Here is a 17,980-nt window from a genome sequence, read left to right on the forward strand (position 1 = left end):
GGATAATACTACTCTCATCGCTCTATTCTACCGTTGTAATTTTTTATTTAATTTTTTAATTTTTTTATTTCATGATTAATGAATTATTTTTAATAATATTGTGATTATTTTTATAAAATATTTAAAAATGTTAAAAATACATGTATGAAAAAGAAAAAGAAAAAATCTTATAACTAACAGTAGCTCCCAACGGGAGCTGAGAGCGGTGATTGTAGCATGATCTTTTTAGATAAAGTTATATATTGTGTAAATATTGCACACCTTTTTAAAAAAGAATGAAATTGACTCTTAAAAAACTAATTTTTTCATGTAGATCATATATTCACTTTTTTTTTTAAGAAGAGTGCCCACACTCTATGACTACAAATATTATTTCTTAAATATAATATATATAATTAAATTAATACTATTAAAATATAACATATATAATTAATTAATTTTCATTAGTTTAGACTTTTTAAATAAATGACGATTTAACACTTTATTCGTGCATTTTTTTCCTATGATAATTCCAATAAAAGGGCTAAGCTTGTAAAATACAAAAAATACAAAAATATCTCGATATTTAGGCTATTGTCATCCTAAGTCGACCGGTGCTTCAAATATTGGGAATTGGATCATACTTTTCCTAACTATGAAGAATTATATTTCAACTTATGCCAAAAAGACTATTTTAATTTTGGAAAATTAGTAGGTAGTCTTGGAGCATAGATGACATGATATTTCCAACACATCATTACATTAAAACTTTTAATGTAAATATTTTTAATGATAAGACATTCTAGGATAGGATAGAAGTACTATATATCCGTACTTCAAGACTACTTAATAATTACTTTGAAATATTACATAGAAGAGGTGTCTCTAAATTTTCATCTTATAAAGCATTAACATTGGTTTAATCAAATTCATCTTTAAAATTTGGTAAAAAGTACATATTTTTTATAAATTCAAAAACTTCTTTATCCATAATCTCACATTGGATTAGCCATTAGATTAATCAAAATAATAATATAATATGATTTTTTAGTAATAATATTTTTAATTTTTTTTCATACTTTACAATTACACTAACCATATATACATTAATAATTTAATTTGATACTTAAATTATTGATACTAACTAGTGGGTCGTTTATATTGTTAAGGCCAGAAAATGCATCAATACCCACCATGCAATAGTGTTAGTAAAAAAGGCACTCAAAAGAAAAGATGAAAGAATTACATTACACAAATTATAGGAAATGTAAGAAATACATTTTATAATAAAATAATAGAAATAGAGAATGAATAGTAAGTCTTCAAATATAGAGATGGAGATGAATGTATTGTAGCTCAAAACTTGAGCTTTGATAGTATACCGAATCCAATGCCAACGTTTTAATCTCAAAATCATCAAATTTTGATGAAAACTTCATTTTGATGAGACTGATGCTGGTGCTCTAATGAGGCAATTCACAATGGAGTCTTTCACTTCATCTTCAAGGAGTTAAGGATAGTTACATCCGTAAAAGCTTTCTATAAAATTGGAAACTCAAGGCAAACAAAATATATATGGTTGTTGCATGCACTGTCGATGATGTCAAATGTCAAGAATTTTAGTCCAAGTTAATCCTATAGATTAGTTAAGTAACAAACAATAAACATTTTTAAAGAACAATCACTCGATTAGGCTGTAATCCAGCCGAGCTAAAAAAACTTGAGCCCAAACTCAAAATTTTTATCTAATCTTTGTTCAAACTCGGTTCGGTGACCTAAACTCCCAGCTCGAGCTCGACCAAAACATAAGCTCTTTTTTAATAAGATTTAATAATTAAAAATTAGAAAAATTGTAAAAAAAAAATCTAAATTTAATGAAAGTTTTACAAGTAACAAGTAGATCCTGTATTGAATTTGAAAATTGTAAAAATCTATAAATAATTAATATGTAACTAATTGATATTTATCCATAATAACTCTGTATGCAAAAATTATTAATACAATAGACATAATATAATAGTGTGCATCAACATTTCATATATAGTTCTTATATGCTAATATATGAAATTATTAAATCTTACTGATTAATTATTGTATAAATTATAAAATAAAGCTATGAAGTAAATTCAATATATAAACATAAGTGACTATGCATAAGTAATTAGGTTACATACTATATATTTAATTATAAAAGGTGTGATGCTTATATTATTAACATATATATATATATACACATTTATTGATGTATAAATGAGATTTAATCGAGTCGAGCATAAATGAGCATTAGGCCCTTAACCGAGTAGAGTTAAGTTTAATCGGGTATGTGCTATTTACTCATCAAGCGGGAATTTGCTTTTACGAATGAGTTTTTTTTTTATCTCACGAGTTGAGTTAGATTCAAGTTTAATTGAGCGAGTATCAAGCGGGCTATCGAATAGATTGGTTCATTTACAATCCTACACCCAATGATAACGATAAATACAAATGTCAATTCACTACAACAATTATGTCTTTTTCCTGCTATTGACGTTGCTGCAATTAGTTTATAAACTTGTTGAAAATGAATTTTTCCTGCCACATATGGTCGTGGTTGGCTCCCCAGAAATAATTGGCAACAAAAAGTATTACTATCCACGGATCTCATCTTTGTCTAAAATACTACTAATTGCGGCAGCACTTGGTCTTACAAAATACATCACACCATTGTGATCTTTTGTGAGAAAAGCTTATTATTGCAATTAATGTTATAAAAAAATTACATTTGTGACAGTATATACGTAGTTCTGCGTTGAAACCTTACCAAAAAAAATCTTCTTGGGTATGCTGTTGAGAATACCCATTACCTGTGTGAATATATGGCAACAAAAAAACTATTTCTAACAAACTACTCCATCGAAAATAGTCTTTTTTTTGCCTGAATTAAATTCGCTGAAATTAATTACTTGCCATGCACATATGCTGTCAAAAATTATTTTTTACGACAAACAATGTTGCCACATATTCACTTTTCCCACGTTGCATTTTAGTTTATAAAATTCTTCAGGCTTATGAACCGATGTTATTTGAACCACACCACTTTTCCCATGAACCAATGTATTTGCCGCAATTTGGTCGTAGGTTCTACCGCAAACAATGCTATTTGAACCACTTATTATGAGGTTTTCATATAAAAGGTATTATTAGTAAAAGATAACACAAGAATGTAGGGAACTCTCTTGCCAATGCAGCAAGAGATGATGTCTATTTATATTAGTAATTGTACAATTTGTTGAGGATTTGTTTGCAACTGTCTAATGTCTAAAGAATCGGGTTTACAGGAAACTATAAACAAGAAAATGTATTAATGAGTTATGCATAGAAAGCAAATAATTCTATAATCGTTGGGGACTCCTGGAATCAAGGTGCAATTAAACTTGATTTGCTGATTTGTCGTGACCTGCTGCTGCTGCCGTGATCTGCTGCTGCTGCTGCCGTGATCTTCTGCAATGTTCATTTTCGTAATATGCCCCTTCAAGTTCAACGGGGATGAATGCACGTTGAGTTTGTCTCGTAGGAAGGCAAATCTTGCTGACACGATGGGTTTAGTGAGACCATCAGCAAGCTAGTCTTTACTTGAAATGAAGCGAACTTCCAGAGTTTTTTGTTTAACTTTTTCCCGAACAAAATGGTAGTCTATCTCCACGTGTTTAGTTCGCGCATGGAATACCGGATTTTCCGTGAGATATGTGGCACCAATGTTATCACACCATAGGATTGGATGTTGGGCTAAAACAATACCGATCTCACGCATCAAGGATTGGACCTAAAGTGACTCGGCTGAGGTATGTGCAACTGCTCGATACTCGGCTTCAGTGCTTGAACATGCCATAATTGGTTTTTTCTTAGAGCTCCATGAGACTAAGTTGTCACCAAAATAAATGCAGAACCTTGAGGTAGACTTTCGATCATCCGAGCAACCCACCCAATCGGCATCGAAGTAGATAGAAAGCTGTGTCGACTTGCTTGGTCGAATAAGAAGTCCAAAATTGATTGAAAACTTGAGATACCAAAGGATCCTTTTGACTGCTGTCTAGTGTTCTTCGGTGGGTTTGTGCATGAATTGGCAAATTTTATTAACTGCAAATGAGATATCTGGCCCAGTCAGCGACAAATATTGTAACGCCCCCACTATACTGCGGTAATTTGAAGGATCTGAATAACTAGCACCCAAGAATAAAGATAATTTCTGAGAAGAGGACATTGGAGAAGAAACGGGTTTGGCATCCAGCATTTTTGTCCGTTGGAGAAGCTTGAAGATGTACTGGCTTTGCGAGAGGAGAAGACCTTCGGGTTGTTGATGTGCTTCCACGCCCAGAAAATATTTTAGGTGCTCGAGATCTTTGACGGAAAATTCTTGACTCAGATTTGCAATCAGTTGTGAGATGGCCAGTGGACTCGACCCAGTTATCAGAATATCGTTGACATATACAAGGAGAAATAATGAACTTGACCCTTGTCTGCAAATAAAAAGAGAAGTATCAGAGCATGAGTTCACAAACCTGAGAGAGAGTAGATGCTCTTGTAGTTGATGGTACCAGGCTCATGGAGCCTGTTTCAGTCCGTATAGGGCCTTGTGCAGTCGGCAAATATGATTTGGAAAGTTGGGATGCACATAGCCAAAGGGTTGTTGCATGTAAACTTCTTTAGTCAAGTTGCCATGAAGGAATGCGTTTTTTATATCAATTTGATGGATCGCCCATTGGTTTGAGACAACATAGCTTAGATGATTCGAATGGTGGTGGGCTTTACCATAAGGCTGAACGTGTCATTGAAGTCAATTCCTTGTTGTTGGTGATAGCCTTTGGCAACGAGTCTCGCCTTTCTTTGTTCAAGAGAACCATCGAACTTGCGCTTGGATTTGAAAATCCACATGGAGCCGACAACATTGAGACCAGGTTTGGCAGGAACAAATGACCACGTTCTATTACTCATGAGCGTAGTGAATTCTTCATCCATGGTAGCACACCATTCACTCTGTTTGGAAGCTTCGGAATAGCAGGTCGGTGATTCTGGAACCTTACCTGTAGCAAGAAAGGTTTGCGGCAGAGGATACCGATCGGTTCCATCAGGATTCTTCTTTGGTTTCACGATATTGTTCTGGGATTGTGTTACCATTCGATGAGGACGGTGCTCAGGGAGTTCTTTGGCAGCAGCTGGTTGTGTGGCGAGAACAGAGTCGTTGGGTGGAGAAGATGAATTTATTTCTGGTGGTGAAAGGTTTGAAGAAGGAGAAGTAGGTACCGAGGAAGATGGAGGTATTGGATGATTATTTGGAAACGATGTTGTTGGGGTTAATGAGTCTGTGGCTTGGGATGTGTCGTTTTGTGGTGATGGGCTTTGAGTCATGTCGTTTCGTAAGAGAGTAAAAGGGAGAGTTGTATGCGGGTTTGATGGAGTCTGGGTTGGGTTTGCGTCTGAGCTAGCAAAAGGGAAAAACCCTTCATCGAAGACAACATGCCGAGAAACAAATACCTTGCCAGTGGAGGTATCAAGGCACTTGAATCCATGGTGTGAGTTGCTATAGCCAATGAAGACGCAGTGTTTAGATCTGACGTCAAGTTTGTTGCGATTGAAGGGGCGAAGAAAAGGAAAACAAGCACACCCAAAAACTTTTAGAGAAGAAAAATCAGGGGCATGTTTGTAGAGTTTTTCAAATGGTGAAATGCCAATAGGAGTGGTGGGAAGGCGATTAATAAGGTATGTGGCCATGAGAAAAGCGTTATCCCAATAGGTGTGAGGAACACGACTATGAGACAAGAGTGAGAGACCCGTTTCAATGATGTGACGGTGTTTCCGTTCAACGGACCCATTTTGTTGGGACGTATGGTGGGTGTTGAATGCTAATATTTGCAAAATATGTGTGAATAGAGCGATACTCCCCACCCCAATCAGTTTGCACATATTTTATCTTACAATCAAATTGGCGTTCAACAAGTTTTTGAAATGAGAGAAAAATTTGCATGACGTTAGATTTGCTTGGGATTGAAAATAACCATGTAAATTTGCTAAAATGATCAACAAAAGAAACATAGTATTTATTTCCATTGGTTGACATAATAGGGGAAGGACCCCAAACATTTGAGAAAATTAATTCGAGAGGATGATTAGAAATTGATTGAGAACTAGAAAAAGGAAGGCAATGACTCTTTCCTTGTTGATAAGCCGAACAAACACTTGGAATTTTATTAAATGAAGTAGGTAAAGAAAACTTAGAAACAAGATGCCGGACAGTTTGATAGGAAGGATGTCTCATTCGGCAATGCCAGACATCAAGTGGTGCTCGTTGAGATAGGTTGTTTGAGAATGATTTGTTGGTGACATGGAAGTTGGAAAAATGTAGAGGCCGTCTTTAGGTTTGCCGCACAGAAGAACTCTCCCCATTGCCTAGTCCTTCACCAAAAAAGAAGAAGAGTGAAATTCAAGATAAACATTGTTATCACTTGTAAACTGACTCACAGAAATCAAATTTTTCTTAATCTAAGGTACATGCAGCAACTTATTTAAAATAAAAGAATTTGTTGAGGTCGAAAGGGTGGTGGAACCAATATTTTTTATAGGTAAACCTGCCCCGTCGCCGGCATGAATATGGTCGTTGCCAAGATAAGGTTTTGATTGCACAGTCAAGTTGCTGAAATCGTTGGTGAGATGATTTGTTGAACCAGTATCCGGATACCAGTTGGTATCATGATGAGTTGAGGGAGATGCCACATAAGCCGCCATATTAGGAGGAGTGCCTTGGTAGGCATGATCGAACTTGTAATAACATTGGATGACTGTGTGACCATTTCTCCCACAGACATGGCATTGTGGTCTCGGGTTGGAGGAGTAATTTTGAGGTGGACCGCCTCTTCCTCTATTTTCACGTCCCCTTCCTCTATTGTTGGAACCATGGGACTGGTTCTGAGAAGAGCGCTGCTGCTGTGGATATTTTCCACCACGCGACCTGGAGTCATTCCGTGTGACCACGTTCATCGAGCCAATAGAGGTGTCAACGTCAATTTGTTGCTGGTCAAGACGTAACTCAAACGCAAGAAGATGATTAAACATATCTTCTGAAGTCATTTTGTCAATTTGAGTGGAAATTGATATGACAATAGCATCATAAGACGTATCGAGACCACCAAGAAGGTAAGCTGTAAATTCATGGTTTTGAAGGGGCTGTCCGATGGCAGCCAAGTTGTCCGAAAATGATTTCATTTTTTGAAAGTAATCAAAAATTGACAAGTTACCTTTCTTGGTGGAGGCCAAAAATTGTCGAGTTTGTATGGCGCGAGCGGAAGAGTGAGAGGCGAACATTCTCTCGAGGGCGACCCAAACTTCTCTTGAAGTTGCAAGGCCAACCATTTGTGCCAGGATATTCTCGGATAAGGAGGAAACCAGTGCACTTAGAACAACCTAATCTTGATCATACCAACTAATGTATTTGGGATTTGGTATTTCAGTAGGAGCGGTTTGGGAGGTTGCTGCTTCAGGATTAGGAATGGTGGGGCTAGGACTAGAGATGATTCTATCAACGAACCCAAACAGGCACTGGCCACGTAGGTAAGGGACAATCTGAGTTTTCCAGAGAAGGTAATTGTCCTTGGTGAGTTTAACTGTGACGAGGCTATGGATGTTTATGGGAGTAACCGAGTTGGAAGGAGATGAGGCCATTTTGGTGGATCGGGAAAAAAAAAAAACAAAGGTTATGTTAGGCTCTTATACCATAAAAGATAACACAAGAATGCAGGGAACTCTCTTGCCAATGTAGCGAGAGATAATGTCTTTTTATATTAGTAACTGTACAATTTGTTGAGGATTTGTTTACAGCTGTCTAATGTCTAAAGAATCGGGTTTACATGAAACTATAAACAAGGAAATGTATTAATGAGATATGCGTGGAAAGCAAATAATTCTGTAGCCGTTGGGGACTCCTAGAATCAAGGTGCAGTTACACTTGAGTTACTGATTTGCCGTGATCTGCTCTGCTGCCGTGATCTATTGCAATGTTCATTTTTGTAATAATTAGCCACATTAATGCTAGCCACAAACTAATAATATTAGAAAAATGCTATTTGTACTTAAGAAAAAATTACAAAAAATTTATTTCTCCACGTGTTAGTTATTGATATGTTGGAAATTATGAAATTTGAAATTCAATATAATTCAAAATTTAAATTTAAAAACAAAACTGACAAAATGAGTCTTGTAAGTAAAAGTGTAAGTAAAAGTTGTAAGTATATATAACACTACTCATAATATTATTACTTGGTCAAATGTTTCACATTAATGTCCAATCAGTTTTAAGAGACTCGAAATGTCAATTGCAAATGCTCTATGTAATTCAATGCATGACACCCAACTTTTTCATTCTTACTATACAATCACTACTTATCCCAATAGCCCGATCGAATGATCAAAAGTCCATACCAAGTATGATTAATGTAACATACATATATTGATATTAATAGTGTCATTATAGGTATGAACATGCATATACTTACATTGAAACATCTCGCATGTTCATGGATAACAAGAAATATGTACTAATTAAAACAACTTTACCAAGTTCATACATGTTGTTTAGTAGTTCTTTGTTTCTCCTAGATTGAGCATTCTTCTTATAGCTGCATGAAGGCTTAGTTGATTAATTTAGATGTGCTTGGGCACTCTGTCTTCACCAATGGTCTTTTTAGTTCCTACTCTAATTAACTCATAGTTGCAAAATTATATAAAGAATGCCAAAGATTAGCATATGATCAAATCAGATTGCACTAATACCAAGCAGACATGGATCCTTGCAGCCTCACACAGTAAATTCAAAATCAACATTTTCCTTCGATTAGTATTTCTAGCTATTTTGTTCATTTTTCTAATTATTGGTGACATATATGAACTAATGTTTAACAATAGACATTGTGTTTAACTCCCAAAACAATAAACATGATAGAGAAAGATATAGACAATGATGGATATTTCCTTATGAGAATTCCAGCTAGACAAAGTCCACTTGGTATTTTGGCTCCAATTTCCATAATGGTGATCAATACTCAAGTTGATCCCAAATCTGTTCTGATTCAAAGACATTCCATTAGAAAATCAATGAGAGCAGAACATTATAAACACAAGACACTCATTGTCAATACTTTTGACAGAGCTGTTCCATTGAATTCCCTATGACCTTGATCTTACTCATGTGTCACCCATAACTTGCAATGCAATGAAACATGTCAATTGGGCATGTGACAACAATTACTATCCAATTTTATTGTTTAGTGCAGTGTAATTTATAAGTCTAAACAGAAATACAAAGATCCATTACCCTCAATGACTCAACACTACAGTATTGATGTCTATATAATTGACTTCAATTTTCATGCACAGTTTTCATTATGAGCATGTTCAAATTTGGGATCTACCATCATAGGTAGTGTATAATAATGAATCTACTTTCTAGTAAAAAGATGAACAACATTTCTTATTATTACAAGTCAAATTTTAAAAGGTAGACATTTATCAAATATTATATTTAAAAAGTATTTATATCTTTAGCAATTACATTATATGACCCCATGATAACAAATGCATATTTTAGTATTACCCCAAGGTCAACCAGGACATCTCACGATCTCCTCAAAAGTCTATGCTTTCCTACATTAAGATATAATATCAATTAATGATAAATGAGAAAGATAGAAATTGTTAAGAGCACAAGAAAAATATTATACATATACCAACCAACTAGCTTTACTCTCACTTGCATCATGTCTATTATAAAAAACATGAAGTTAGCCTATACAACTATATAAACCAGTTAAGCTTTAATTTCGTATTGTCTTGGCTATTTTCACTTCCATCCAAATCCCAACAATAGGTTCCACTATGCTCAACAAAAGGATACATACTTACTTATACTTTTACGAACTTATCAAAATTTATCAAAAGTTCAAAAAATTGCTACCAGTATAGGAAAAAGATGCCTAGACATATCCTAGAGTCTATTTATGAGACTCCCTCTAGGACTCCAATTTTGTCATGCAGGTGTTGAGCTGCTTCTCACATTCTTCAAAATAGCCCTCAGAGCAAAGACATCTCTTGAATACCTCAAGTTATCACTTTAAGCACTCAGTATCATTTTTGTTTTTCTCATTTTCCTTGTTGATCACATGTTGAAAATTCCTATTGGACAGTAATGATAGAGATGGTTCAAATATAACTAAGTGGCCTAAACCTCTTTCATAGCCTAATCGATGTCTTAAAATCTCCTTGAACACATCATTTACTACATCATCCATGTTTACTTCTGGTTCTCTCTCATTAAACTTCTCAACCATCGTATTCTGCATTATATCAAACATTTTAGTATTAGACATGCATTACGATGTTTTATATAATTTCAAAAGTGTAATGTTGATTTTACTCACGTAATTGTGCTAAGTTATTTTAATAATAAATCTTACATTCTTTGTAGACCAATGCATATCTCTATAAAAAGAAACCAAATTTAGAGTTTTCTCCCGGTTCAATAAATTTAAAAAACCTTGTTAGGCATTCTATTCAATGATTAAAAAAAATTAAATCTAGTCTTTTGTTTAAATTGTAGCATTTACCTTTTCCTCCATAAGTCCAACAAAAGACTTCGTGTCACATGTGTGAGTGGTCTGTTGGTTTTTCCTATTATTTTTGTTCCTCTTTAACAGGTTCTAGAATTTAAAGTGCAATAGTTGAATATTATTTTTGTAAAAAAGGATAAAACACTTAATTGATATATATCATTACTAATTAAACCTAAAAATAAACTCCATCAAATGTGCCAAAGTTGTTACCTTGATGTCGTCACTCACCCATCTCTCAAATAAACATTCCCAAACGAGTTTCTTCCCTAGGTTTGTCCCACCAGAAACAACATTTTCATGCGTTTCATACTCTAGATACTTACAATGTATTAGGTAGTGAAAATCATTATAATTTTGAGAAAGTGTCATTGTCACTGTCTCTTGGTAATTGCTTTTATTCCAATTCAAGATAGAATTAGCTTAATCAAAGCAGTTAATGTTTATAAAGTTTGAAAATGAATGTGCAAATAATTGTTATTGAATTTCTACAAAGTGTACCCGAACACGATCCATTAGCTTATCCTTATCATTTTATTTATTTTTATCTACATTAGCTTAGCTTGCATGCCTTGTGTTTACGTATAGTCTGACAATCCATTTCATTCGTGTTATAAAGACCGTCGCATTATCACAATACTCCTCTTTGTCCATCCATATTATCCAAAGGAATTTTGCCATATTTTTTAAGGTGATCAAATTATGTGCACTTTGTTGGTCCCCCAACCACATTTCCAAGTAGGTGGAGTTATAGAGCAAGACCACAATATTAATAAGTTGATTATTATGCAAAGACATCTAGATGTTGTATTTAAAATTACTAGCAACAGCCTTAAACATATCATGAGATGTATCACGGGAATTGTGGACTCCTCTAGGCCGACACTTGGTACTTGAGTGGAGTCATCCTAAACTTCATGTTATGGGTCAAATTAGTTGAGAAAAGGAATGACCAGATGTGAGGAGAAGCAGATTGTTTGAGAAAGCCGAGAGAGTGAGAGTGAGATGAAGATAATTCTAGGGTTTACAAAATCATCATTAACATGGGTCTTCTATTCACAAAAATATGACTTTTGGGGTCGTAAATAATTGAATGAGCATTTCCAATGAAAAAAGGTTGGCTTAAACGTGATTTTCATCCCTACAAATGACCACATATCTCATTTCTTACGAATAAAGAACTTGTCCCTAATATAAGCTAGCTGTGACCAACAATTTCGTCGCTAATGAATGCATATCTCACCGTAAATAATTATTATTGGTAAAGTTTCTTTGATGATGAGGCGATTGCAAGAAAAAGTCTTTAGCTGTCACAGGTCCTAACTCGTTACAAATAAATGATTTAATTAATTATTTTTTCCAAACTTTCAGAATAAATAATGATGATTTGAAACTTTACTCATATTCATACACTTCTTTTTTGTACGATGATACTGGTAAAAAACAAAGCTTCCATAATAAAAAATCATTTCTTATGGAGAGATATGCATGGCTCGTTTAGATAGTGAGATGATATGAGATAATTTTATATGAGTTGAATAAAATATTGTTAGAATATTATTTTTTAATATTATTATTGTTTTGAGATTTAAAAAAATTGAATTGTTTATTATATTTTGTATGAAAATTTAAAAAAATTATAATGATAAGATAAGATGGATTGAGAGTATTTTTATATTCAAACAGAGTCTCAATAAAAAATCAAATAGAATGAAAATAAACTCAACCGAAAAATAAGGGCTCATTTGTTTTTAGAGATGAGATGAGATTCAAATTAAAAAGTTGAATAAAATATTATTAGAATATATTTTTTAATATTATTTTTGTTTTAGAATTTGAGAAAGTTGAATTGTTTATTTTATTTTGTGTGAGAATTTGAAAAAATTGTAATGATGAAGTGAGATGAGATGAGATGTTTCTTGAAAATAAACGAGGCCTGAGCCCAAGCATTTAGAACCGAAATCAACCACAGCTGAAAAATAGTGGCCCAAACCGTCAAGTCTAGCTAACCACGGATCGTCGGGATCAAATGGTCGATGAGGCTGATTTTAACATGAAAAATGACATTCACAATCTCATTTCAATTGAGCTAATACTATGCTAACAAAAGCTTTTTCTAATTTATGATATGAATGTCATATTTTTGTCTTCTACAGTAGATTTTTCTTGTCTTATATGATCCTAAAAACATTGTTCATAATCTTTAGTGACATGCCTCATAAATAGTCGTTTCGAATGTGATTAGAGATATAATTATTTTTACAACTTTATTATTAATGTAATGGAATGACATTCATATCATTGTTTCTTAATTAATGGTATGTGCCACATCTACTGTTGGAGTTATATGAGTAAATATATACCGAGAGGGTTCAAACTCCGCATTTAAAAAATAGTGAGATCCATATAAAAAGCTTCTCTTTTTAATGTGGGTCCCAAATTTGTTCAATTTTTTAAGAATGAATGAGCGATACTTAATATTCTAGAGCTATTTAAATAATTTCTGAAACTATACCATACATTTTTTAATTTTGAAAAATTCTATTTGTAAGTTGAATACATTTATTAAAATGCTTATATGACATAATTTAATTTGGAATATAAATTTTAAAATTTGAATCTTACAAATCAAATCTTACCATTTAAGAAATAATAATAATTTACTCTACATACTAGCTTGAGAATATAATAATCCTTTAATTTTTTATTTATAAGATATTAATTTGAAAATTAAAAATAATAAATTAGAAAATGCTAGATGTACTTAATTAAGAAAAACTTACAAAAGATTTACTTGTCCACATATCGGTTGTTGATATGTTGAAAACCATAAAATTTTAAATTTTAAAAAAAATGAGTTTTGCTACATACAGTCATTTTTACGTACTCTTTGTAGACTTCACTGATGTGATTGAGCAAAGTAATTATTTTATATTAAAAAATATTAGGCAACTAATCATATTAGTGAAATACGTAAAAAACACGCAAAAATAACTGCATATAAAATTTTTGAAAAAAAAATTAACAAAATAAATCTTATAAATACATTAAGCTCTGCTCTAACAAATTTCGTTTCCTAAAGGAAATAGCTTGGTCAGAAAACATAACAAACAGTCAAACCAAAGCCTTGCTAAAAAAGTGACAGCTGTGGGATTTGAACCCACGCCCTTTCGGACCAGAGCCTAAATCTGGCGCCTTAGACCACTCGGCCAAACTGTCCTATAGTGACACTTTTCTGCTAACTACATTTAATTAACAACACCTCTATTTGCTGCGACTGCAAGCACCAACCACCCCTTGTGATTTTATGGAAGTTTAAGAGCAGAAAGGTATGTAGACTTTCAATGATCGTGATGGACCTGATGGGGTTGTGTCACTATAAACGATCCAAGAAGTTGTCTTTGAGTTGTCTTTGATCATCTGTTTGATTGATTTTTCATGTGAATGGTTATGAGGTATTTGCAAAAGTTTATCATTATGCGAATAATATGCTAAAGTTTTTCATCATAAATTTCCCATCAGTGAGTCCGTCTGAGCAGGAAGTGAATTTCGGTTCTGCCTGGACTGTAAATAAAATATTTTCCTCCTTTGTTTTTACGATTTATCTCAACTCATCTTATCTAATTATTATAATTTTTTTAAATTCATACACAAAATAAAATAAATAATTCAACTTTTTCAAATCTCAAAATAAAAATAATATTAAAAAATTATATTCTAATAATATTTTATTTAATTTTCAACTTTTATCTCAACTCATCTCATCTGATCTGTAAAAACAAACGAGATCCTGCTACGTTTGGATAGTGAGTTGAGATGAAATGAAAGTTGAAAATTGAATTAAATATTATTAGAATATTATTTTTTAATATTATTATTGTTTTGAGATTTAAAAAAGTTGAATTGTCTATTTTATTTTATATAAAAAATTGTGAAACTTGTAATAATAAGATGAGATAAGATGAGATGGATTGAAAGTATTTTTCAATTTAAATTGAGTCTAATTTTTTAATTTTAATCTCAACTAATCTCATCTTATCTGTAAAAACAAACGAAAACTTAGCGAATTGAGACTCGGAAGTATTGGATTTTGATACCAACATTTTGGGACGTGATGTTTTGGAGAAGAATAGCTGTGGGCACCCTTTAAGTTGTAGAGCACAGTACAAAAGCTTTAGCCCATTGAATAGGAAGTTTCAATAATGGTTTTCTATAAGATGGGAAATGAAAATAATTGTGGGTACTCTGACATATTTTATTTATGTAATTGGTTAAAATAATTATTATATATTAAAAAATTGATATAATTGATCAAAATAATTATTTTATATTAAAAAAATAACGTAACCAATCATATTAATGAAGTGTATAAAAAATACGTAAAAATAACTGCACATACAATTTTTGTTTAATATTTATCTTGCATCTTGATATTATTTTGAAAGTGTACTCCAAAATCTACAAAATTCAGTTGAAATTAAGCAAAAATTCACATAATCAAACAAATTAGATCTGCTATATCATTTCAAGAAAGATCTCAAATCCTCTCTACATTGATTCATGCATGCATGTTTGCCAGATTCTCACCAACACACGCACACACGCGCAGCCATACATATCTGATCTGAGCGACGCTCTTAATTAATTAAGTGATTAGTTCTCCTTTGCTGCCTTCGCTTCTCTTCCTTCTGTAGGTGGATTAGCTTTGATCTTCCTGGCCAAATCAGTGCGAGCCAGATTTCCAATTCTCATTCCCTCTGTCCTCTGTCCTCTTGACCGCCCAGCCAACATAAGACTTCAGTTAACAAACGAACATCCAGCTTCTGTAAGCGAGGTGCATGATTTTTCATGTCCAAGAATTTAGACATGAGTATGAACTGCTACAATATGAGTGATCAAGCAGACCACCTGAATCATAGCTGTACCATTTTTCAAGTGATGCTAAGGGACCATGTTGTTCGGACACGTTCAAGAATCCATGCCCTTCCTCCCCAAAGCTCCCAAGATCGTTCTTATAATCTTCATCTGCGCAACTAGGCCTTTCTTTAGTCTCAATGTCATCACTTACATTATCTGATCTACCGACTGTGTTATTTCCTTCCAAACCCTTACTGTCCCCATTCCCATCATCAGTTTTGCCCAGCAAATCACCTAGTTTCTGCAACTGTTTGATTGGAAAATACATGATATATCTCATGCTTATGACTTGTTATAAGTTGTAAAGGAATATATTTCTGTTGAATATTATTTGGAAGTCTGAGAACAATATGTACCTGAATGAGCAAGGATTGCTTCTCCTTCTTTAAGGACTCAAACTGGGATGCTAAATTTTCATAATCATCTCTGAGTGTTCTGTATTCTTGCTCTATCTGTTTGGACTTCCATCTAGCCCTTCTGTTCTGAAACCATATGGCAACCTGCCGTGGCTGCAGCCCAAGCTCTCCTGCAAGTTGCACCTTCTTCCTGGGCTCAAGCCTAGTCTCTGATTCAAAGATCGACTCCAGTGACTTAATTTGTTCATCACTAAACCTCCCCTTGTTCTTGTTCTTGTTCTTGTTCTTCCTCTTTCTTGGAGTACTTAGGGGTAGTGGCTGCTGCACGCTGGTGATGTTTTCATATCTTCCTTCTGGCACTGCCGGAGCGTACAAATACTCACTTCCTTCCATAGCTATGTTTCTCAGCTGTGATAGAAAGTCATGTTTATGATCAAATTCTTTCAGCCGATATGTATAAAAAGAAGATATTTAATCACCCCTCCCCCTTATTTGGATGAATGTGCTTTAATTGGAACTGTCGAAGGAGATGGGTCCTACGATATATGGCTGGCTATTACCAAGTATCTTGGCGGTTGCTTTCAAGTAATTGAGAGTTATGGATTATTCCAACCAATGAGATTAGATATCGTATCTCATTGTCCATCTTATGGCTTGTCTACATTTCTATCTTTTCCCTTGCTTGTTCTACTTACAAACTACAATCCATGCATAGCTTTGTCAAAGTGATCTCATCCCAATGCTGTTCATTCAAAGCTTCTTTAAAAAAGGTCAAAAAAAAGGAACACTTGTCACCTATATAAGTACACAATTTAGGCGTGTTTCATTCTTAAATGGAAAAGGTGAAAAGGATAACTAAATTAATTACTTCTGTAGTTTCTGAAAAAAAACCAACACTTGTCACCTATATAAGTATTCAAAACTCTTGAACATTTGTTTTTTTGCTCTTCTAGTATTGGCAAGTTTTGTCTTTCCATTTCTGCTATTTTTATGGCGTCTATGTAGTAATTGGGATGGTTACACAACCATGTGAATGTAGAACTGTCACCCCAGTGCAGAGTGCTGTGATATATTCTAATATTACTGTAATACCAGATGGTTTTTTTCATGAAAATATAGTTTTTTATTTAAAGAATGTAGATTTGGCGGAAGCATATTGTTCTTAAAATGGGCTTGGCTGTTGAGGAAAGTCATAGGAATATAATGTTGTAAAAAACACACAACGACGATATCAAACAAGTGAAAGCAAACACAAACAAATAACCAGACAATCAATCACACGACATAAATTTACGTAGTTCTATAATGTGCCTATGTCCACAGAGCTACATAGGCTTTTATTATGCTAAGGAATCACAAAATACACTTAGGGGCGAAATCACATTGCTCAGAATACTTTAGGGTATACTAAATTGTTCATTAAGTACATATTTATAGTATCATATGACGAAAATCTTAATTTTCACTTTTTTGCATTATTTGCTTGAGGCACCTTGAGCAAAATCTTTTTTCAAGCTTCACTCAATCGATTTGTTGAGTGAGTGTCGAGTGAACTTTCTGTCTAGCGCTTTTTTGATCACAAATAGTGCCAAAATATGGGCCCAAGCCTCCTTGAAAACCCGTCAAAAAAATCATAAAGCATCTTTATCGGATCGGGTCATCAAATTGAGCTGACATACTAATAAAATTACCAGATTCCACAAACCCAACGTATAAATATATAAAGACAATGGAGGAGGTAAAAGCTGTCATTTGGATTATCAAATTATCAATGAGAAAATGGAACATAACAAAGGACAAAAATAGAGAGATTAGTTCGTAACATTCTTTTTGGGGTTAGGTTTGCATACATCTCTAGGTTTGCATGTTTTCTTGACTGCATAAACTCACATGCATGGGATAAGTGCATTGTTTTCTGCACTTTTCTCTAGGAGTGCTACCCGCACCATACGGTGCAGGGGCACCCCTCCTTGCCCCCTGCCCTGCACCATGCGGGGCGAGGATCTTGAATCTCGCCCCTCGTCCCGCCTTGCCCCCTACCTGGGGGTTGAATCCACATCCCGCCCCTTCCCCCGCTCAACTCAATGATCCATTAGA

General features: G+C 33.9%; 1 protein-coding gene and 1 non-coding gene across 2 annotated transcripts; both read right to left on the reverse strand.

Annotated features, from left to right (window-relative positions):
- Nucleotides 1-13,749: 13,749 nt before the first annotated feature.
- Nucleotides 13,750-13,829, reverse strand: TRNAL-UAG. The gene has a single exon. It is a non-coding gene; the product is annotated as a tRNA-Leu (tRNA).
- A 1,280-nt stretch (nucleotides 13,830-15,109) lies between these two features.
- On the reverse strand, nucleotides 15,110-16,397 carry LOC121256621 (homeobox-leucine zipper protein ATHB-12-like). The gene is made up of 2 exons (XM_041157464.1): nucleotides 15,884-16,397; nucleotides 15,110-15,774 (listed from the first exon to the last, which is right to left on the reverse strand). The coding sequence occupies exons 1-2, from the start codon at nucleotides 16,274-16,276 to the stop codon at nucleotides 15,457-15,459; spliced, it is 711 nt and encodes a 236-aa protein (XP_041013398.1). The 5' UTR covers nucleotides 16,277-16,397; the 3' UTR covers nucleotides 15,110-15,456.
- Nucleotides 16,398-17,980: the final 1,583 nt, after the last annotated feature.

The sequence above is a fragment of the Juglans microcarpa x Juglans regia genome, chromosome 3D (genome assembly GCF_004785595.1).
Source record: "Juglans microcarpa x Juglans regia isolate MS1-56 chromosome 3D, Jm3101_v1.0, whole genome shotgun sequence".
In the NCBI taxonomy this organism is placed as follows: Eukaryota; Viridiplantae; Streptophyta; class Magnoliopsida; order Fagales; family Juglandaceae; genus Juglans; species Juglans microcarpa x Juglans regia.

Excerpts from the sequence above, each read along its gene's own strand:
- LOC121256621 (XM_041157464.1), bottom strand. The coding sequence starts at position 16,276 with ATGGAAGGAAGTGAGTATTTGTACGCTCCGGCAGTGCCAGAAGGAAGA. Across the intron at positions 15,775-15,883 it reads AGCAATCCTTGCTCATTCAG|TTGCAGAAACTAGGTGATTT; the intron begins GTACATATTGTT and ends CCAATCAAACAG.